The 21,624-nt window shown below is 30.2% G+C and overlaps 1 protein-coding gene across 5 annotated transcripts in view; it reads left to right on the top strand.

Moving 5' to 3' along the window:
* LOC140441359 (TBC1 domain family member 1-like) overlaps positions 1-21,624 on the top strand; it is a 515,776-nt gene that overhangs the window by 428,483 nt on the left and 65,669 nt on the right. For all 5 annotated transcript variants that reach the window (XM_072532029.1, XM_072532030.1, XM_072532033.1 and 2 more), the window contains one exon: positions 16,393-16,563. In XM_072532029.1, the coding sequence (XP_072388130.1) occupies positions 16,393-16,563 (171 nt within the window). The remainder of the gene's footprint in view (positions 1-16,392; positions 16,564-21,624) is intronic.

Here is a 21,624-nt window from a genome sequence, read left to right as displayed (position 1 = left end):
AGTACAAATAGTCCAATAGTTTAATATAGTGAGTTAAATGAAGATTAAAAATTATGCATATAATTTAATGCACATTTATAATTATACACAAATAATTATTGAAGATAAAAAAAGGTATATTGGAAGAAATTAAATTATATTATGGTTGGAGATTAGTATAAATCAACTTATAATAATTGGATATTGGTATATTGAAAAGAAGAATAAATATAAATGCTGTTTGCTGGTTTGGTTGGTGGTGTACAAATGCTGGTGAAGAAAACTATATCTTAAATTGGTAGAAGCTGATAATTGAAAAAAGTAATTTCACAAAAAACAAGGATAACCAAAGTACGAAGACTTTCAGTGGTGATTAGAATATATATAGTGGAAAACAGTTCATTTAGGCATTCAGTGAAAGAAAGGTACAAAATTTTGTTAATATAATTTAGTTAGTGTCATAACAATTTCAATTTTGAAGATAGTTTGTTTAAATTTTAGATTGTCTATAGAATTTAATTAGTTTTATAAGAATATCAGTTTAAAGATAGTTTATTTTAAATTTACATTGACTAGGTTAGATATATATGTGTGTTTCATAATAGTTATAATAAAGATAATTTAAAAAAGTACTTACAAGCTAATTCTTTGAGAACCGCGATAAAAACCCTATATATTATATTATTAAAAATACTCATTGCTCATCATTCAAACAAAAAACACATCATAACAAATTTGGCGCCCAACGTGGGGCTCTCTATTTAAAGAATTAGTTTGGGAAGATAAGTGCTCTCATATAATTAAATTAATTTTCATTAGAAAGCAAAAATTATAGATTTTATTTTTAATTATATTTGAACAAGTAAAGTCTCAAAATGTCTCAAGGAAAGAAAGGTACAAGAAGCAAAAATAATGAAGAAGATGTGGAAGTAGAAACACAACCTATACAAGAGGAGAGTTTAGTTCAAGTTCCACAAGATACTGCAGAAATGAATCCAGAAAGAGAGGAAAATGTCAATATGGCAACTTTGATGTCATTAATAATGCAGATGAACAAGACAATGGAAGATAATTCAAAACAAATCAAAGAAGCCATGAAAAAAATGGAAGAGAATTCAAAAGAAATCAAAGAAGACATGAAAAAAATGGAACAGAAATTAGAAGAGAATTATAGAAAATTAGAAAAGAAAATAGAAGATAATAATAATAAAATTGTAAAACAAATGGAAAAACAAATGGATAAAAAACTTGAAGCTGCAGAGAAAAAAGTTGCAAATGAAATAAAAAGTATACGGAATGACTACAAGAAAAGGATAGAAAATGAGAGGACAGAAGTAAAGAGGATTATTCAAGATAATAAAATAGATATAGAACAGAAAATAGAGTTACAGAAATGTAACTTAGAAGTAAAAATTAACGAAGACAGGAGAAACACAGAAGAAAAATTAGACGATATACAACAAAATATCCAAATAAATTGTAATCAAATAAGAAATGTGGAACAGAGAATAGATGATATTTCACAAATGAGAGACATAGGGAGACCTTACTTAAATTTAACAAATGAGACTGGGATTAAATTCTCTGGTAATATAAAAAATTTGCATCCTAGAGTATACATAAATAGTTTAAAACATAAATTAAGATTTGTGAATAATATTAATGATATTAAAGATTATATTAGAGTGACATTAAATGACAATGCAGCAACTTGGTTTGCTAGTATTGAGAATGATTTAGATAATTTTCAAACATTTGAAAATAAATTTTTAAATTATTATTGGGGTGAATTAGAGCAAGCCAAGTTTAGAGAAATTCTATATTTTGGAAAGTATAATCAAAATTTAAAATCAAATATGGTAGATTATGCATTGAAATTGATAACAGTTGCAAAATATTTAGAACCACCACTTAGAGAGGATGAAACAGTCTTAAATGTATCTAGACATTTTGATGCTGATGTTGTGCAAACCGTAACTGTACAAAATATTCAAACAATAGATAGTTTTATTAATTTTATTCAAAGAATACAAAGAGGCAATATGACAAGTAATAATAACAACAGAAAAAACAATAATAACTTTCAATATAATAATGATAATCAACAATATAGACAATCATATAATAGATATGGTGATAGTTTACAAAATTTTAATAATAATAACAGTAATCCAAATAGACAGAACTTTAATAATAATACTAGTTATAATAGACAAAATTTTAATAATAATACTAATTATAATAGACAACATTTTAATAACAGTACTAATAATAATAGACAAGATTTTAACAATAGAAGAAATACAGAGCGACCTAACTATAACAGACAGGTAAATTGTGTTCGAAGGAATAGAAGCTGCGAAGACAGGGAACGAAATAGTACAAGGCAAGAAAATGTGAGTAGAAGTCATAGTAGGGAAGGACATAGGACATCAGATTCAAGTGGTCAGATACAATCTGACAATTCTAATAATCAAAATTTTGTGCAGTAAACTTTCTGAATTACAAGTTAGGCCATTGCTATTATGAAAAACCTTCTGAATTTATTTCTTTAGATGAGGATAAAATTATTGACTCTATTAATTTAATTTATATAAATGCTTTGGCCAAAAATAAAATGATTAAGATTATGATAGATACTGGTTCAGAAAGTACATTAGTCTCGGAGAATTTTATTTTTAATACATTAAAACTATCAGATATAATAAAGATTCCAAAAATTAAAATTATTGGTGCAAATAATAAGAAGTTGGGTGAAATTGATAAACTAGCCAATTTTAAAATTAATATTCTTAATAAAGAAATTAATATGCAAGGATTTATTGTCAAGGATTTGTGTTGATATATTAATGGGAAATGATGAATTGGAAAAGAAGAAAGTAAAGATAGATTTTGAAAAAAAAATGGTAACTTTGGAAGGGCAAATAATTAAATGTATGCAGAAAGATGAGGTAGAAGAAGGAATAAGAGTTGATAGGATATTATTAAAAGAAAATAATGATGTTTATGAAGAAGAAATGTATTTTGATGATAGGGAAATGTCCCAGAAGAATGTAAAGAATAATTATTGTAGTGAATATTTAAGGAATGGAAATTTTAAGCAGATGGATGCCTACGAGGCGGAGTGCGTAAAATTGGAAGCAAGGAATAATGAGTACATATTGAAGAATAATGTTATTTGTAGAGAAGAAGATATGATGAAAGTTTTAAATTGCCCTGAAGAATATAAATCAATAGTCATTTCCATATTGCAGCAACACAAGGGACTTGTCAATAAAGAAAATAGAATTGCACAAAATTATATCCATAGTATAAAAGTTAAAGAAGAAAAAGATTTTAAAACAAAATCATACCCAATACCATATAAATACAGAGAAGAAGTAAACAAAACAATTAATAATATGTTAGAAGATGGGATCATTGAGAAGGCAGACACACGTTTTATTAACCCCATAGTAGTAGTACGAAAAAGATCAGGTGAAATCAGGTTATGTTTGGATGCAAGGAATATTAACAAGATTACTGAAAAGCAATTTGAAGCACCAATGAGTATAGATGGAATATTAGGAAGAATTACAGGAATGTCATTTTTCACTAAAATTGATTTACAGCATAGCTTTTGGTTAATACCTCTAGAAAGAAAAAGTAGACAGTATACAGGATTTCAGATAGATGGAGTAGTATATCAATTCAAAGTAGTACCATTTGGACTTCAATCATCTTGCAGTGCTCTATGTAGATGTCTTCATGATATTTTGGATCAATATGAACATTTTGTAATTCACTACATTGATGATATAATAATTTTTTCTAAAACGGCTGAAGATCATGAGAAACACCTAAAAATTATAATAAATAGATTAGACAAAGTTGGACTAAAAATAAATCAAGAAAAATGTACATTTTTTCAAAAAGAAGTCATATATCTAGGTTATAAACTTAACACTAAGGGAATCGAAATGGATCCAGAACGGACACAAGTCATTCAGGAATATAAAACACCACACAATTTAAGAACTTTAAGAGGATTTATTGGAATAATTAATTATTATAAAAGGATGATACCAGATCTAAGTATAAAAGAAATTCCATTACTTGAACTACTGAGAAAAGGTGTAAAATGGAGATGGGATCAGAGAAGAGAACTAGCATTCCAAGAAATTAAAAACATTTTTCTGTCAAATTTGAAAATATACTATCCTGACTACACACAGCCATTCATATTAAGAACAGATGCATCCATAGAGAGATTATCAGGGGTATTATTACAAATACATGATGGGGTCGAATACCCAATACAATTCATTTCAAGAATTACAAAGCCACATGAAAAGGGTTACTCAGTTTCAGAATTAGAACTAGCAAGTATAATACACTGTGTCACGAAATTAAGATTTTATTTGTTGGGTAATGAATTTACTATAGAAACAGATCACCAAGCTTTAACGTCAATATTAAATAACAAATATGGAAACAGTAGAATACATCGGTGGAGTCTAATACTTAGTGAATACTGCTTTGAAATCAAATACATTTCTGGAAAATCCAATATAGTGGCAGATGCTTTATCAAGGTTAGAAAATACACCACAAAAAGGGCAGCGAACAATAAAAATTGGATTAAATCAATTAGTAGAAAGTACTGGATTATATTCTAAAGAAGAAATTATAAGAGATCAGATCAATTTGAGTGAAAAACAAAAAGTCCTTAGGAAAGATGGAGTATATTATAAAATAATAAATGGCATAGAAGTATATGTAATAACTAGAACTTTAGCAAAGAAAATATTGAAAAATTTACATAACAATTATATGCATATTGGTTCAAGAAAGCTATGGATGCTATTTAGGGACAATTATTTTGCAAAGAATGACATAAGTATAGCAAAAGAAATTACTACCCAATGCCCAATATGTCAACTAAACAAAGAAAAGAATTTCAAAAACCAGAACACATATAAATCTAATGTTGTATATGAAAAACTAAATACAGTTTCCATGGATTTTATTTCAAATTTAGTTCTCAGTCCAACAGGAAAAAAGCATATACTAGTGATAGTTGATTTATATACAAAATTTATTAAACTATATCCCTGCTCCAGAACAAATGTTAAAACATTAAAATTATATATTAATCAATTTTTCGAAGAAATAGGACCATTTAGAAATTGCATAATAGATAATGCTACATATTTTAACAACCAAAAATTTCGGACATTTTGTGAGAAAAAGGGAATCAACATTCATTTTACAAGTATCAGACATCCTCAGGCAAATCCTGCAGAAATATATATTAAAGAAGTTATAAAATATTTAAGGATACTGTGTCAAAATCAACACGAAACTTGGCAGCAACATATACCACAAGTAGAATATTTTTTAAATAATACACATAATTTGAATACAGAGGAAGTACCAGAATATTTAATGTTTGGCCATATAGGAAACAGAAAGTGGATTAGTGAATATAATCAGGATATGTTAGAACAAGTAATGCAGAAAGTGAATAACCGAATTAGGAGGAAAGCTGAAAAATATATCAGAAGACAAAATCGAAATATAAAAAAACCAATCACATTTCAAAAAGGAGACCTAGTGTTAATTCGTTCACTTAGAAAAAGTAATGTTAAAGAAAACCGTTGTAAGAAATTACAACCAATGTTTGAAGGTCCATATACAATTGAAAATCAGAATGGACTAAATAGTTATGTGTTAATAGATGCAGAGAACAGACTAAGAGGCATATTTCATATCAACGACATTTTTCAATATCATGAAGAGATTGAATAATGATTTCTATACCTTTAACACAAATATAATAACACTAATAACTTACTGATAGATCCATTTCATAGATAGATGGTAGATTTCTTTGTTGTGAATAAATTTGACATCATACTTGTTGAATTTTGTACATATGGAAATTGTTTGATACCCTAAAAATCATAATTTGGGGTTCGATACTATAATTGCTATAAAAATGTCTTTCTAATATAATAAAGTGGAAAAACTTACCAATTTATATTGATGAAAGTTATTTTGAATGGAAATAATTCCTAGATTTTGTCTATAAATAAACAGAACACAATATCCATTATATTTTTAATTAAGGTTATATTTTATTCTCTCCATTTGACATGACAGTTTGACCATAGAATAGCCGAACTGTGCTCCGTTGTTCTCTGCTTTGACATAGACAGCGAACAGGGATGTATTTAACACACTTTAAATAATAAAAAAAAATTGAATTATTAATTTATTAAATTTAATAAGGTATGAGAAAATTAATATTTAAAAAAATAATAAGTAAATTATTTATTTTAAATATTATTTTTGGGGTATTGTGACGATTAGGGTTTATAGAAAATAATTTATAAGTTATATACTACATAATATTAGATATTTGGTTGTTTTAAATAAGTTATATACTAGAGAATGTAATAAAAATATATTTATGTGAGGGCATTTTTAATAAATTAGCATATAATAATTGTAAAAAGTTGTATTTTAATATTGTAAATATATATAAGTGAGCCATGTGCTTAGGCAACCAAAAATACTCTCGGAGATTGACAGATATTTATACTCTGAAGTGACGTTTAAGAATATTTACGAATATAAAGTGGGTTATAATAATATATTGTTTGAAATGTGTATTTTATTAAATTAGAATGTTAAGTTACTAATTTAATTATATATTCTGATCTGAAAAGCCTAAATGTAAACAAAATTATTAATAGAAAAGAATGGAATTCTCTGGATCTCCGGAGATGGCCATGTTTGCGAAATGGTTTGTTCCAGAAAATTCAGACAAGTATTTGATAGAACAAATTAGAACATGATATCTTACGAGATGGTTCTAGAAATCCAAAAACATATAAATACCCGTGATTTGGATTCAAGATGGCAGTTTTTGAAAGTTTTTAGTCAGAAAAGTTTTAGATAGTGCAGTCAGAAGAGTTTTAAGCAGTTTATGGCAGTTTATAGTCTGAAGTCAAGTTTTTAAGTTTTTTAGTCAGAAGTCAAGCAGTTTATTATGAAAGTTAGTTAGAGTCAGTGAATCAAGTACAAATAGTCCAATAGTTTAATATAGTGAGTTAAATGAAGATTAAAAATTATGCATATAATTTAATGCACATTTATAATTATACACAAATAATTATTGAAGATAAAAAAAGGTATATTGGAAGAAATTAAATTATATTATGGTTGGAGATTAGTATAAATCAACTTATAATAATTGGATATTGGTATATTGAAAAGAAGAATAAATATAAATGCTGTTTGCTGGTTTGGTTGGTGGTGTACAAATGCTGGTGAAGAAAACTATATCTTAAATTGGTAGAAGCTGATAATTGAAAAAAGTAATTTCACAAAAAACAAGGATAACCAAAGTACGAAGACTTTCAGTGGTGATTAGAATATATATAGTGGAAAACAGTTCATTTAGGCATTCAGTGAAAGAAAGGTACAAAATTTTGTTAATATAATTTAGTTAGTGTCATAACAATTTCAATTTTGAAGATAGTTTGTTTAAATTTTAGATTGTCTATAGAATTTAATTAGTTTTATAAGAATATCAGTTTAAAGATAGTTTATTTTAAATTTACATTGACTAGGTTAGATATATATGTGTGTTTCATAATAGTTATAATAAAGATAATTTAAAAAAGTACTTACAAGCTAATTCTTTGAGAACCGCGATAAAAACCCTATATATTATATTATTAAAAATACTCATTGCTCATCATTCAAACAAAAAACACATCATAACAATATATATATATATATATATATATATATATATATATATATATATATATATATTTATGGCCGCAAATGTCAAATATGGAACAAAAAATTTTGGTTTAGCAGTGTTGGCATGATTTTATATTGTATATGTTGTATGCTTCAAATATAAAGAGATAAAGCTTTAGAAAAGTACATTTTGATTATATTATGTTATGAATTCTGCAATTTTTGATTTATATGAAACAAAAATGAGTAATTATTTGTTTCTTCGGAGATTTGGTTAATTGCAGTTAACTATTTTTTTTGGGACTGGTTTCTTTCCGCCCACGACTAGTGCTTCCTTTAACTGCGGACCACTGTCATCAACGTTTGAATTTGTGCAGAGAACGGCAGAATTGGGTAGCAGAATGGCGTAATTTAGCATTCAGCAATGAATCACAATTCTATTTAAAAATGTATGATGATCGTAGCATGTGAAGACGCCGCCGTGGAGTGCGACGAGATATCGGGTTTGCTGTTGAGAGACATGTACACAGGATATTTATAGTAATGGTTTGGGGGGCTATTTATTCCCTATAATAGCCGATCACAACTTGTGTTTATTCGAGGCAATATGACAGCTGCACGTCATGTTGATGACATCTTATATAAACCACTTTACTGCCTTATCTCGATGACCGTCGAGACATCTTTTTTCAGCAAGACAACGCGCGTCCCCATATGGCTCTTTTTGAAGAATCTGGCGTTATTGTTTTGCCGTGGCTGCCCCGTGCTCCGGATTTTAAATCATATCGAACATGTATGGGATATGATGGACAGACTCTGCCACAGTTAATACATAAAGTTCAAGTTATTTAAAACTAGGTGCCACAAGCAGACATCGATCATCTTATTTTATCTGTGCCTAGACGTATACAGAAGTGCATACGGGGTCGCCAAACACATTAATAATGTTTTTTTATTACTTGTTAATAAAAACTCTTGACAACGTTATCGTTTCATTCTTGATGTAAATTTACCATGTTACCAAAAAATTAAGTTCCAGAAATGATTCCTTCTGGGTGTAACACTTCTAATGTCTCTGAATATATATATATATATATATATATATATATATATATATATATATATATATATATATATATATATATATATATATATATATATACATCCCGCTATCCTTTTAAACTCTTTTCACGTTGCAGTAATTTAGCATCACCAAGAATTGCTATCATTTTCTATTTATAAATTGTGTATGTTCGTTTAGTGCACCTTTGTAGGCTTGGCACTGTTGTCGGTTTTTCAATATTCCGATTTTTTTTATATATTTAATTTTTTACGTCATACCTACGTTTTAACATCGAGCGATAAAATTACTGTATTTGGCATCATTTTAGAGCCAATAGATGTTGCCGGTATTAATCCTTAAAAAAATATTTTAGATACCTAAATATCGATCGCTTTGGGTCAAGTTCGAATAACGACATTGAAACTACCTGTTCACATGTTGCAGTCTCAACGGGTTTTTTTCTTCGTTTAGATGTTATATTTATTCAACCTAGATATTTTTGCCCAGAGAATCGTGTAGGGGAATATTTTACATAAATTTCAACAACCTGTTTAGTCGAAGCTATCGATGAATAGTTTGAGATAAATATTATGGTTTTATGGGATTAAGGCCTTAATTATTGGTTGTGATCGTGTAAATGTTTGAAATTTTGATTTCCATTCCGGAAATCGTTCTCAAAAAACGTTTTTTTGTACAAAATGTGTATACACATGTTTACATAATTTGTACAATAAACAAAGTTATTGTAAAATAATAGTGGAAATCAAAACGTTAAATATTAGTTAATTAAAAATGTAATTTTCATCTCAATAACGACCAATAATTGTGGCTTAATCACATAAAAAAATAATATTTGACTTTGACCATGCCATAAGAAAGTAGTTCACGGAACCTCGCTAAATAGTTTAAAAAAATCTTATACAGAAATTTAAATTCTAAATAGTATGAGGGGTAGCTGACGAAAGATTCGTAAAGACGTACAGTTGATTTTGCTTTGTTTTTTTAAACAATCTTAAAAGGCAAAAAAAAATAATTTTTTGCTTATAAAACGTTTTGTATACATTCTAAAGAAAAATAATTCAAATAAAAGTTGTAGACCATAAAAAGTTTTTTATGTAGAGAAATACCAAATTTAAATACATAAATAATTGATATAATTTCAAAAAACCGTAAACTCTAAGATATTATATTTGTAGTAATTTATAAATGTTAATAACTTTGTTTTTTGCCTAACGACAGGTAATATAGCTACTTGAAATTATGGCAATTGATCAGTTATTAAAGTGTGCTAAATATCAAGCAGATCAAAAAATATTTTACAATTTATTCAATTTGTTTATGACAGAAAGCGATTATTTAAACAACCGTACTTGTCCAAACAGTATGACTACAAGTATTTTCTAACTTGCAATCGATTCTTTGCGCTTTCAGTTTTAGGGTATATTAAAAAAACTTTAACATATTATTAAATTTCTTAATAAAAACCAGTTTGAATATGGGACTTTTTAGTCTTTAGACCACTTCACGTTTTTTTCAGTTTCTTTGACAAGTGAGGATTGTCTATTCCCTTATTTCTTAATATGGGCTATGATCAATTATCTAGTCAACACTATTATAGAAGTTACCATACTTTTCCAGTAGTCATTCAGACGGCTCATCTTAATTGTCCCCATATGGAACATAAGTCCGAGAAAAGTCTTAAATTCTGTTTGTGTTGTCTCTTTCCAAAACGCAATCCTCGATTTTTCTGAACGACTTTGTGCAAATATTTTGTCAGAGTCAATCAGAGTCACTTCCGCCATTCATTTAATCTACTTCGTCCTCGCCAGATGCTTCTAACAATGATTGTAATTCAGCAGTGGTCAATCTACGTTTATGTTCACATCTAGCTTTTTTAGATGTCGAAGGCATATTATTTACATCCATCTTTTTATAAATACTATAACTCACTTTTACGGAGGTAATTAACAATAAAAACGTTCTACTAGAAACTATCAACTTACGACTTCCAATACTATAAGGCCACTTGAGGTACAATACGTTTTTACTCAATAATAGTTCCTGTATAAGTAAAATTGTTTTTTAATGTGCTTCATTGAAGCACACTAGACATATTCCAGTTTTGCCATCACATTCTTCAGAGTATGTCTTAACTTTTTTAACTTTTCTATCGTCCTTTCTACTAGTCATGCTTCTTCTTAAAATTTTGTTACATCTTGTACACTTTCTTCTCTTTGTATTATCTACATCGCTTTGCCTGAGATGGTATTTTTGGGTGTAACTGGTCGTGAGGGTTACAACATTTCTTTATTTGCAAATGCCGTTGCGAACTCCAGTCTGAACTCAAGGATAGGTTGTCGCTTTGTTTACGTTTTCTATTATTTAGCAACTAAGCATTGACTACTGCGGTATTAAATGCTGTATTAAATATTAATTCTACTCTCAACACTCTTTTTCACCAAGTTATAATCGAGATTAGTTTGTGGTTTTAGTACTTGTGTATAATTTTTCTTTTCATTTGATTAAACCAAGATACAACTATTATGTTTAAATGTTGTAAGGATTAAAACTGGTCTTTTGTCGACCCATTTTATCACTTGTAAAATCAATAATGGGGTTAAGTTTCATCGTGAGTAACTAGTTGCAACCTTTTTAATCAAGATTTTGGTTTTACATGTTTTTATAGTAAAACATCTGCACATGAATAATTCGTTTCTTGAACAATGATTTTAATTCATCGACCAATATTCTAAAATAAGGTTTTATTACGTCGTCCGGAATATTATAAACTGGTTCTCTTTCACAAAGCATTGGAATATGGTTTACATTCTATATTTAGAAAAATCTTTTACTGCAACTCTTGTTAGACCTAAACTAAATTAATACACAAAACAAATTAATCTATTTTTTTATAGAAATGCAGATTCCTGTCGGATTTTTATCAGTGCGGCATGAGTCACTGGTGTCTCGTATATCCGGACCTCTTATCGCATTACAAACATAATTCTCAATTAGCAGTGCGGTACAAGATACATTTAGGTCGTATAATCTTAAAGCCGTAATAAGACCATAAAACCGTATGTTATAAATAAATATATTCCTATAAGAATTATCTTGAAAGATGAAAAAAAAAAATAATATAAATAAAAAAGTGCAATATGAAATGTTATTTAAAAAATAATAAGTCATTCACGGGCGTACAGTTAAAAACAAAAGTTTTCAGTGTTCTATTGCTTGATTATTATTATCTGTTATTCTGATGATGTTGACATTTTTTCCTGGTCTGATCTTCCTCAACTAACGTCATCTTTCTTAATTGGTGGGTTGTATTTTTCAGGTCTCTTTAAGTGTTTTTGTTGCTATCCATAGTGAATGATCTTCTTTAGACAATGTACTAATGTAGTGTTCAAATGTGGCATTGCGTGCATCATGTAGCGCTGATCTTAATTGTCTGATTATCTATCTCTTGCTCTTCATTTTTCGACTATTAGTTGTATAATATAATTCGGAGTGTTATTTGTGTTTTCTTGATTTGGAACTGTTAATCGTGTAGCTCCATATGAAATAGTAGAAGATGAAAACGGCAGCATATTCATCGATAAAAAAAGGAAACGCGATAAAGATGTCTGAAACAACTGTTTTATGTTATAAGAGATGAAAAAGTCCGAAATTACCAAAACAGGTGAACAGGGCACTATAAAGTAGTAGAATTAGCTATGAAACAGATTGAATGGGGAAAAGAAGTAAGCTTAGATCAAATACCAGCAGGAATTATTCAACAGGAAAAAAATTAAATGGATAACAATATTCACTCCATTTACAGAAAAGGCGTTGACCTGCAAAAATTTTAAGAACTTCTTTAATAGCCTCCAGTCAACAATTTCCTAATCATGTTTAAAAAACGTACGGAATGCACTGTATATACTAACCCAAGTCGTCAACATACTTGTTGTTGCAGTTATGTATTACGATCAACTTAAAGGTTATGCACGACTCCCCTTGTATAGGTACACAGGCATGCACATGCGGGAGAAAAAAGATTTGTCATACCGTTACATTATATCACATTTTAACGTTGAATATTTTATGGTCCCCTTTGGGTTATAAAACGAATGATCGACTTTTTCTCGCACAGATCCCTCCTATGTAACTTTACAAAGCTAGTCGTTTGCTGGGTATTAAAGAACCGTCTATGGCCATCATATAATTTTACGCTAATATTTCACGTTCTGCGACGCATTCCACGTTTGACACACTGTCTTGTTTAGTTTTCTGTCATTCTATTTGTTAAATCCTATCTCATTCTCGTTACAGCGTCTAGGAGCAGTAAATGTGTGCACTGAACGGGAGGCATATGTTTAACAGTGAACGTTGGAGATTTTTCGAGTTTATCATATCTTCTTCTTTGAGTGAAATTCTATCTCATTCTCGTTACAGCGTCAAGGAGCAGTAAATGTGTGCACTGAACGGGAGGCATATGTTTAACAGTGAACGTTGGAGATTTTTCGAGTTTATCATATCTTCTTCTTTGAGTGCCTCTCCTATCGGAGATTGGATATCATTAGGGCGATTCTAATTTTATTTACTGCTGTTTTGAATAATTCGTTAGTGGTACAGCCAAACCTCTTCTTCTTCTTCTTCTAATGGCGCTACAACCCTTTGTGAGTCTTGGCCTGCTTAACAATGTTCTTCCATTCTGCCTGTCGGATACTTTCCTTCGCCACTGCCTGATGTTCATGGTTTTAAGATCCCTCTCTACGTCGTCTATCCATCTTTTACGGGGCCTTCCTCTTGTTCTGTTTCCTTGGGGCTTCCATCTCTGGACTACTTTTACAGCTCGATTATCTGGCATTCTTTCTAGGTGACCAAGCCAGTTTAGTCTTTGTGATTTTACAGCCAAACCACTCTCTTAAATTTCTCATCCAGGACATTTTTCTACGGCCTGGATTTGTGCGTCCTTGGATTTTTCCTTGCATTATATTTTGTAGGAATGTGTACTTTTGTCCTCTCATCAGGAGGCCAAACTATTCAAGTTTTCTCTTTTTTATATTCAGTATAACTTCTGGATCGTTATTTATTCTGCGTATTACCTCTTCATTTGTAATTTTATCCACCCAACTTATTTTTAGTATACAGCGGTAGCACCACATCTCAAAGCTTTCAAGATTTTTAACATTCTTCTGTTTAAGAGTCCATGCCTTAACAACCGTAAAGCAAAGTACAGAATACATACTAAGTAGTTAACTAAAAGTGGACGTATGTCTATATAGTAATACACCATCGTATTATCTCCGTTAAAGCGTGTTGATGTATTTGATTTCTACGTCGTAGTATTCTATTGGTTAAATGGTACCATTTGAGGTACTGTACGTCACGATTGGACTAATAGGATCGAAGATACATAACTAAGGCCCTTTTGCCAGGCTACTCCATTTAATTTTTATATCTCATTGCATTCTATTAGTTAAATTCTATCATTTGAGGTACGAAACGTCATGATTGGACTAATAGGACCGCATATACATAACTAAGGCCCTTTTGACAAGCTAATGTATTTTATTTTTCTGAACGATTGGGCTACTAAAAACGAAGATACGTAACTAAGGCCCTTTTAACGTGATGCTGTATTTGATTTCTGTGTCATTGTATTCTATTGATTAAGTGCTATCATTTGAGGTATCGTACGTCACGATTGGACTAATAGGGCCGAAGATACATAACTAAGGCCATTTTGACATGCTACTCAATTTAATTTTTATACCTCATTGTATTTTATTTGTTAAATCCTTTCATATGAGGTACAGCACGTCATGATTGGACTAATAGAACTAAAGATACACAACTAAGGCCCTTTTGACATTGTTCTGCATTTGACTTTTCTATCCCATTGTATTATTTATGTTAAATCCTATCATTAGAGGTACAATACGTCACGATTGGACTAATAGGACCGAAGATACGTGACTACGGCCCTTTGGACATGTTGCTGTATTTAATTTTTTTATTTCATTGTTTTCAATTGGTTAAATCCTGTCATTTGAGATACTGTACGTCACGATTGGACTTATAGAAACGAAGATATATAATTAAGGCCTTTTTGACATTTTGCTATATTTGATTTTTCTGTCTTATTGTATTTTATTGGTTAAATCCTATCATTTGAGGGAATGTACGTCGCGACTGGACAAATTAGAGCGAAGATACAATAGGTAGGTGCAATATATCATAACCCGTTACTTTTAACCAAACATGATGCCAGAATGATTTGTGGATGAAAAAAAATATATACATATATATTCTTAAATTTACTATTTCGTTGTGGGTAATATTATATTCAACAGCGATGCCAAATTTCTGATGCTAAAATGATTGATAATGAAAGTGGGATATACATTTTCATGTATATAATGTCAGCGAGTAAACGGTAAAACCCTGAACTAAATATATATAATATTTTCACTGTACCATCATTTTAGACTCAAACATTTTCTGGAATAAACTTATATAACTCAGTAAGGGATAAAAAGAGAAATCGGATATTTTAAAATACCAACACGGTATCAAAACTCTAATCAATGAGATGGTTAAAATTCTTGTAACAAGTACGGGAAAACAGTTATTAAGGTCTTGTAAAGTAGCGTCGATATACAGATGCTACTTTGCAAAACGATGCTAAATTGATGGTAAAAGCATAATGTATCGATGCGAAAATGATAGTAGGATGTATCTATATATATATATATATATATATATATATATATATATATATATATATATATATATATATATATAGATATATACATATATATATTTATATATATATATATATGTATATATATATATTTATATATATATATATATGTATATATATATATATATATATATATATTTATATATATATATATATATATATATATATATTAAAAACATTATAAGTATGTTTGTGCACATAAAGTGATTATCTGTGTTACGTACTGTTCGGCTCATGATTTGTTTACCGTGAGATATATTTGCTATAAAATACTATTTTATCAAATTAAAATAATATACGATGACAATTTTGATAGAACCTTTATTGACTAAGCTAAACGTGTGTACAGAACTGAGTTTCGAATGACACTCTTAAAAATACATTACAAAACGTCTAACCGAAGCCTCTAGTGGAGGGGAGGGCGTTTCTAAAACTATAAAATTTTATCTTGAGAAAGTACGAATTGTCCTTCTCAGAAATACATAAATACATAGCGGGCACGAGATCAATGAACCACTTGATTCGATTAACTGTAAATGTTAAAACTATATAATTTCTAAAGACAGGGCTTATTATCTACAAATTTTCCCCAGAAATATGTAAAACTGATAAACATTTTAATCTTTTAATAGATTTCTGGAAGCTAATTTACCTAAACTTTAAGAATTGCTGATATCAATCTAAAATAATAAAGTAAAATCGACAAAAAACATGAAGTAAATTATAATGGGAGGGAACACGTACATTATTAAAACTTGGATACTTCTTCAGCCCTTGCTGAAACTAGTAGTTTTCTGCTCATGATAAATAAATGACTTCTAATAAAGTTACTTATGTTTTAGGTACTTTATATAGGAAAAATAAAAGTATGGCAGAAAAAAGTTCCAGATACATTCGTAGACGATGCGCTTGAGAAATTCAATACCCACGAAATGGAAAAAATTCGGGGGAAACAACTAGGTAGCATAGGAAGGCTAAAAAGCGAAAGTGATATTTTAAGAAGAAGTTCGTCGGTAAGTAGAAACCTCCCCCTCATTTATTTTCTGATCCATAAATCTTAAATTTATAATTTTATGTATTATTGAACGAAGGCACTTGCACATTATTTTTATGATATTTTAGTATCTTAACCATTTAAAAGGACGAACAAGACTCACTTAACATGAATTTAAATTGAATCATATACATATTTTATGTGAAATACTATATATTTAAAAACTCTCTTAACTCTTTTATCACAATAGACTTTTATCTGATTATGTCGCTTTGTTTAAAAATAGCGACCATTCAATATTCAATAGCGACAGTGTAGAAAAATATAAATTTATAGTGATAATAAGTCACAGACTTTAACTGAAAATGCTCGAACTTTGAACATCCGGTTACCATCAATTTGGCATTACCTTGCAAAGTGGCTAACTTTTCTCCTGAACTCTCACCATCTATAGATATATATATATATATATATATATATATATATATATATATATATATATATATATATATATAATATAAGAAAAAGTAGTCCAAAATTTTTTGACTAGTTTGGAAAAAATATATGTAAATACTTTTTTCTTTTTGGGTGTGGTAGTCAATAACAAATAGAGCTTTGCTAAGGCGTACTATTTATTCTGAATCCAAGCTTTCGGTGGTTTTTTGCCACCTTTATCAAGGTCTACAAAGAAAATTACTCTGTTGTAACAATTTGAATGGTGCAAAAAAAGAGCTATAAAAAACTATAAAAAACTTACCCGAATGTAAGATTCATGGCATAAACAACAACGTTAAATAACATGATAATACTGAAATTGCAACTAAACTTAAAAATGTTACTGTTACAAAGACACTTTAAAAATTAATAAATACGTTAATAAACGTTAAATATAATTAATAAACGTTAATAAATACGTTTAAAATTACTAATTTTTAAAGTGTCTTTTTAACAGTAACATTTTTAAGTTTAGTTGCAATTTCAGTATTATCATGTTATTTCTTACATTCGGGTAAGTTTTTTATATTGCACCATTCAAATTGTTACAACAAATTTTCTTTGTAGACCTTGATAATATATATATATATATATATATATATATATATATATATATATATATATATATATAGATATATATATATATATATATATATATATATATATATATATATATATATATATATATATATATATGTGTGTGTGTGTAGGTCTATTAAGTTCTTTTATTATTTGAAGAGGAACTAACGTTAGAATAGAATAAAAGTCCGCGATCCATGCGAGAAGTCTTTATTACATAAAATAAACTGTAATGATGTTATTTACAGGTACACAAAATTACGGATAATTGTCTGCGAATTAAAATACCGAACACCCCCGTCGTTAATTGTTTTCGTCTTTCGTCTTTTTCGGCGTGCACGATAATTTACCTCTATTCAGTTCAAACGACAAATATCGAATCCCTTTTAGCTCAGGAATGTGTGATCTCGTCTACATATTTCCTGCCCCCTTCACCCCTGAATGGCGTCTGGTCTCTCTGGCGCGTTAATCATATGATTTAAGTGGTATCTTGCAGTGGCGTAACTAACAAATAAAACTATGCTAAATACTTATACTAAAAAATATTCCCTACATTCTGCCATCCTGCTAGGAATCCGACTCGGATTCTGACTGGTTCTCTACCCATGCCTTCATGCCGCATGTTGATGTACTCAGGGCGTTTTCATAGTATCCTGACTTTTTCACATCATATCTATCATTGGGCTTAACATCTACTACCACATATGGTCCGAGATATTTCTTCCTCAGCTTGAGTCCACCATCAAACTCCTTCCTCTTAATTGCCACTAGGTCCCCTTTTCTATACATTATCGGCTTCTTCCTTCGTAAGTCATACCTGCGCTTATTGTCCTCCTGGACTTTGATTAACTGACGTCTACTCTCGTTTCTTAACATGTCTCTACCTTCATCATATTGTTTGATCATTTCCTGCTCTATTATGTCTTTCATCCTTCTTCTTCTTCAGGTACCATCTCCGCTACGGAGGTTGGCAATCATCATAGCAATTTTAATTTTTGAGGCAGTAGCTCTAAAAAGTTGTTTTGAGCTGCATCCAAACCATTCTCTCAGGTTCTTGAGCCATGAAATTCGTCTTCTTCCGATGCTTCTTCTGCCATCTATCTTTCCTTGCAATATGAGTCGGAGGATGCCATACTTCTCGCCCCGCATCACATGTCCAAGATACTGTAGCTTTCTTTTTTTAACTTTAAGTTCAACTTCCTTCTCTTTACCTATTCTTCTCAGTACTTCATTGTTCGTAACTCTATCTACCCAGGAAACCCCTTATAATTCTTCTATAGGTCCACATTTCAAAGGTGTTAAGTCGTCTCATTGTGTCTAGATTTAACGTCCATGATTCCACTCCATAGTATAGTACACTCTATACGTAACATTTTGTTAGGCGTACTTTAAGAGCTAATGTTAAATCTTTGCCACATAGGACCTTTTTCATTTTCATAAAATTAGAACGTGCTTTTTCGATTCTGACTTTGATTTCTGCAGTGTAGTCATTATTTTCTGTTATAGGTGTTCCTAGGTAAGTGTACTTTTTTACTCTTTCGATCTGCTGGCCTTCTACTGTTAAGATTTCGTTAGTATTATGGTTGTTTTTACAAATTTCCATAAACTTCGTCTTTTTGATATTGAGAGAGAGTCCGTACTCCCTACTACACATTACTATTTTACTTATGAGTCTTTCCAGGTCGTGTAAACTATCGGCTATTATTACTGTATCATCTGCATATCTGATGTTATTAACTAAAACTCCATTTACTCTTATGCCGACTGTTTCATCTTCCAGAGTTTCTCGAATTACCTCTTCAGAATAACCGTTAAATAATAGAGGTGATAGAATGCAGCCTTGCCTGACTCCTCTCTTTATTTCCATTTCTTTAAATATCTCTTTTTCAATTCGTACTATTGCTCGCTGATTGTAATAAAGGTTTGTTATTAGCCTTAAATCTGTTATTAGAATTTACATGAGCTGGTCATGTTTTACTTTATCAAACGCTTTATTTTAGTCTATAAAACAGACGTAAAGAGGACGGTTAACATTCAAACATCCCTGCGTCAGCACGTTGAAGGAGAATAGTGCCTCTCTGGTACCCATACCATTGCGGAACCCATATTGTGTGTCACTTTCATTCTTAGATCCTATTTATTCTTCATCTTTGTCCCAAAAAGGACTTCGAATGGCGTAGCATCAATGCTTCTTTGATAAATAAAATTAAAAAACTGTTGCAACTTATAAATATGCTTATACCACTTCGTCGGTTCCTTTATACTCAATTTGGTTAATACTGGGATTAACGTTCTATTGACACGTTCTACTTGCCCATTGCCCCTTGGCACACCTATCGTAATCTTAATGTGCTTAATTTCTTCACTTTGACAATACTCTTCGAACTCGTTCGCTGTAAATGCTCTATCGGATATTATTCGGAGGGGATTTCCGAAATCCTTCTGTTGCTTCTTCATACATTCTATGACTTTTTTTACCGTCGTTGATTTTGTAATGCGAATTTAGAAAAATCGTCGATGATCAACTAAATTTGATTATAGTTCTTGTTGGTCGTAGCTAACGGTCCTAAATGATCAACATGAAATGTTTGTAAAGGTCCATCGATTTTTACTATCGAATGTAACGAACTCTCTTTTTTATTTTCTTTTCTACTTCCAAGTATACACTTAATACAATTTTTTACACAATTCTTGACTTTTTCTTTGATGTCAGGAATATAACATTCTCTTTGAATTAACTCCTGTGTTCTTGTTACAGCAAAATGTCCTACGTCGTGTAACAGTTTAATTACTCCTGTTTGCATTTGTTTGGGAATGACTAACAATTCCTTACCTTCGTCATATTTAAATAGAATATTGTTTCTAATCAGAAAGTCCTCGTAAGCTTCCGTAGCAAGTTTTTTCTTTATTGCTTGAATGTGGTTATCAGCTTCTTGAGCATGCATTATTCTTTCTGTAAAACCTGGTTCTTGTACTACTGATGTCTCATTTATTATCATGACTATAGGGTATCGACTGAGAGCGTCTACATGAGCCATCCTTGTTCCCTTTCTGTGTTCCAGTTCGTATTGATAATCTTCCAGTAACAGAGCCCACCTCGCAACTCTGGTAGTTAAATCTTTTTTATTCATGGTCTTAGTAAATGCCGAACAATTCGTTACTATTTTAAATTTGATTCCGAGTAGATACGAAATTTTTTCACTGCTTCTATTATAGCCAAAACTTCTAATTCGTAACTTGTATACTTTTCCTAGGGTGGACTTGTTTTCTTGCTCATATAATAAACTAGGTGGAAGTTATTATCTTCTCTTGATCTCTGTAGACGACAAGCTCCATATCCATGACTGCTAGCGTCTGTGTGTAACTCGGTTTCTCTATCTGGGTGATAAATTTCTAACACCGGCTGACTAGTTAACAGTTCTTTAAGTTTTGAAAATGCACTCCTTTCTTTTGGTCCAAACTCAAAGGTTTGATTTTTTCTGAGTAAATCACTTAATGCTTTATCTATCGTAGCATATGACGATACAAATTTACGAAAGTATCCAGTCAGGCCTAAAAATGACTGAATCTGCTTAAAATTCTTTGGTTCCTTGAATTTCTTTATGGCCATTGATTTTTCATCTGATCATTGAATTCTGCCGTCCTCAATAATATATCCTAAAAACGTTACTGTTTTCTGTAAAAATTGGCACTTTTTCTTCTTTATCTCTAAGCCGTAGTCCCTAGTTACTTCGAGTACTTGCTTTAAACGTACAACTCCTTCTTCTTCGGATTTACTGAAAACTATTATGTCATCCATATAGTAAATTGCTATGTTATTGGATGTCAGCTTTCTAAATATGTGGCTAATAAATCTTTGAAACACTACAGGACTATTACACAATCCGAACGGACACCTTAAAAATTCGTATTGTCCATCTGGGGTGACAAATCCAGTGTATTTAATCTTTCTCTATTGGTACATGGAAGAATCCATTCTTGAGGTCTATTGTGCTAAAAATATTCT

The sequence above is a fragment of the Diabrotica undecimpunctata genome, chromosome 5 (genome assembly GCF_040954645.1).
Source record: "Diabrotica undecimpunctata isolate CICGRU chromosome 5, icDiaUnde3, whole genome shotgun sequence".
In the NCBI taxonomy this organism is placed as follows: domain Eukaryota; kingdom Metazoa; phylum Arthropoda; class Insecta; order Coleoptera; family Chrysomelidae; genus Diabrotica; species Diabrotica undecimpunctata.
The sequence above is the reverse complement of the archived record's forward strand: the minus strand, read 5'-3'. Positions and strand labels throughout refer to the sequence as shown.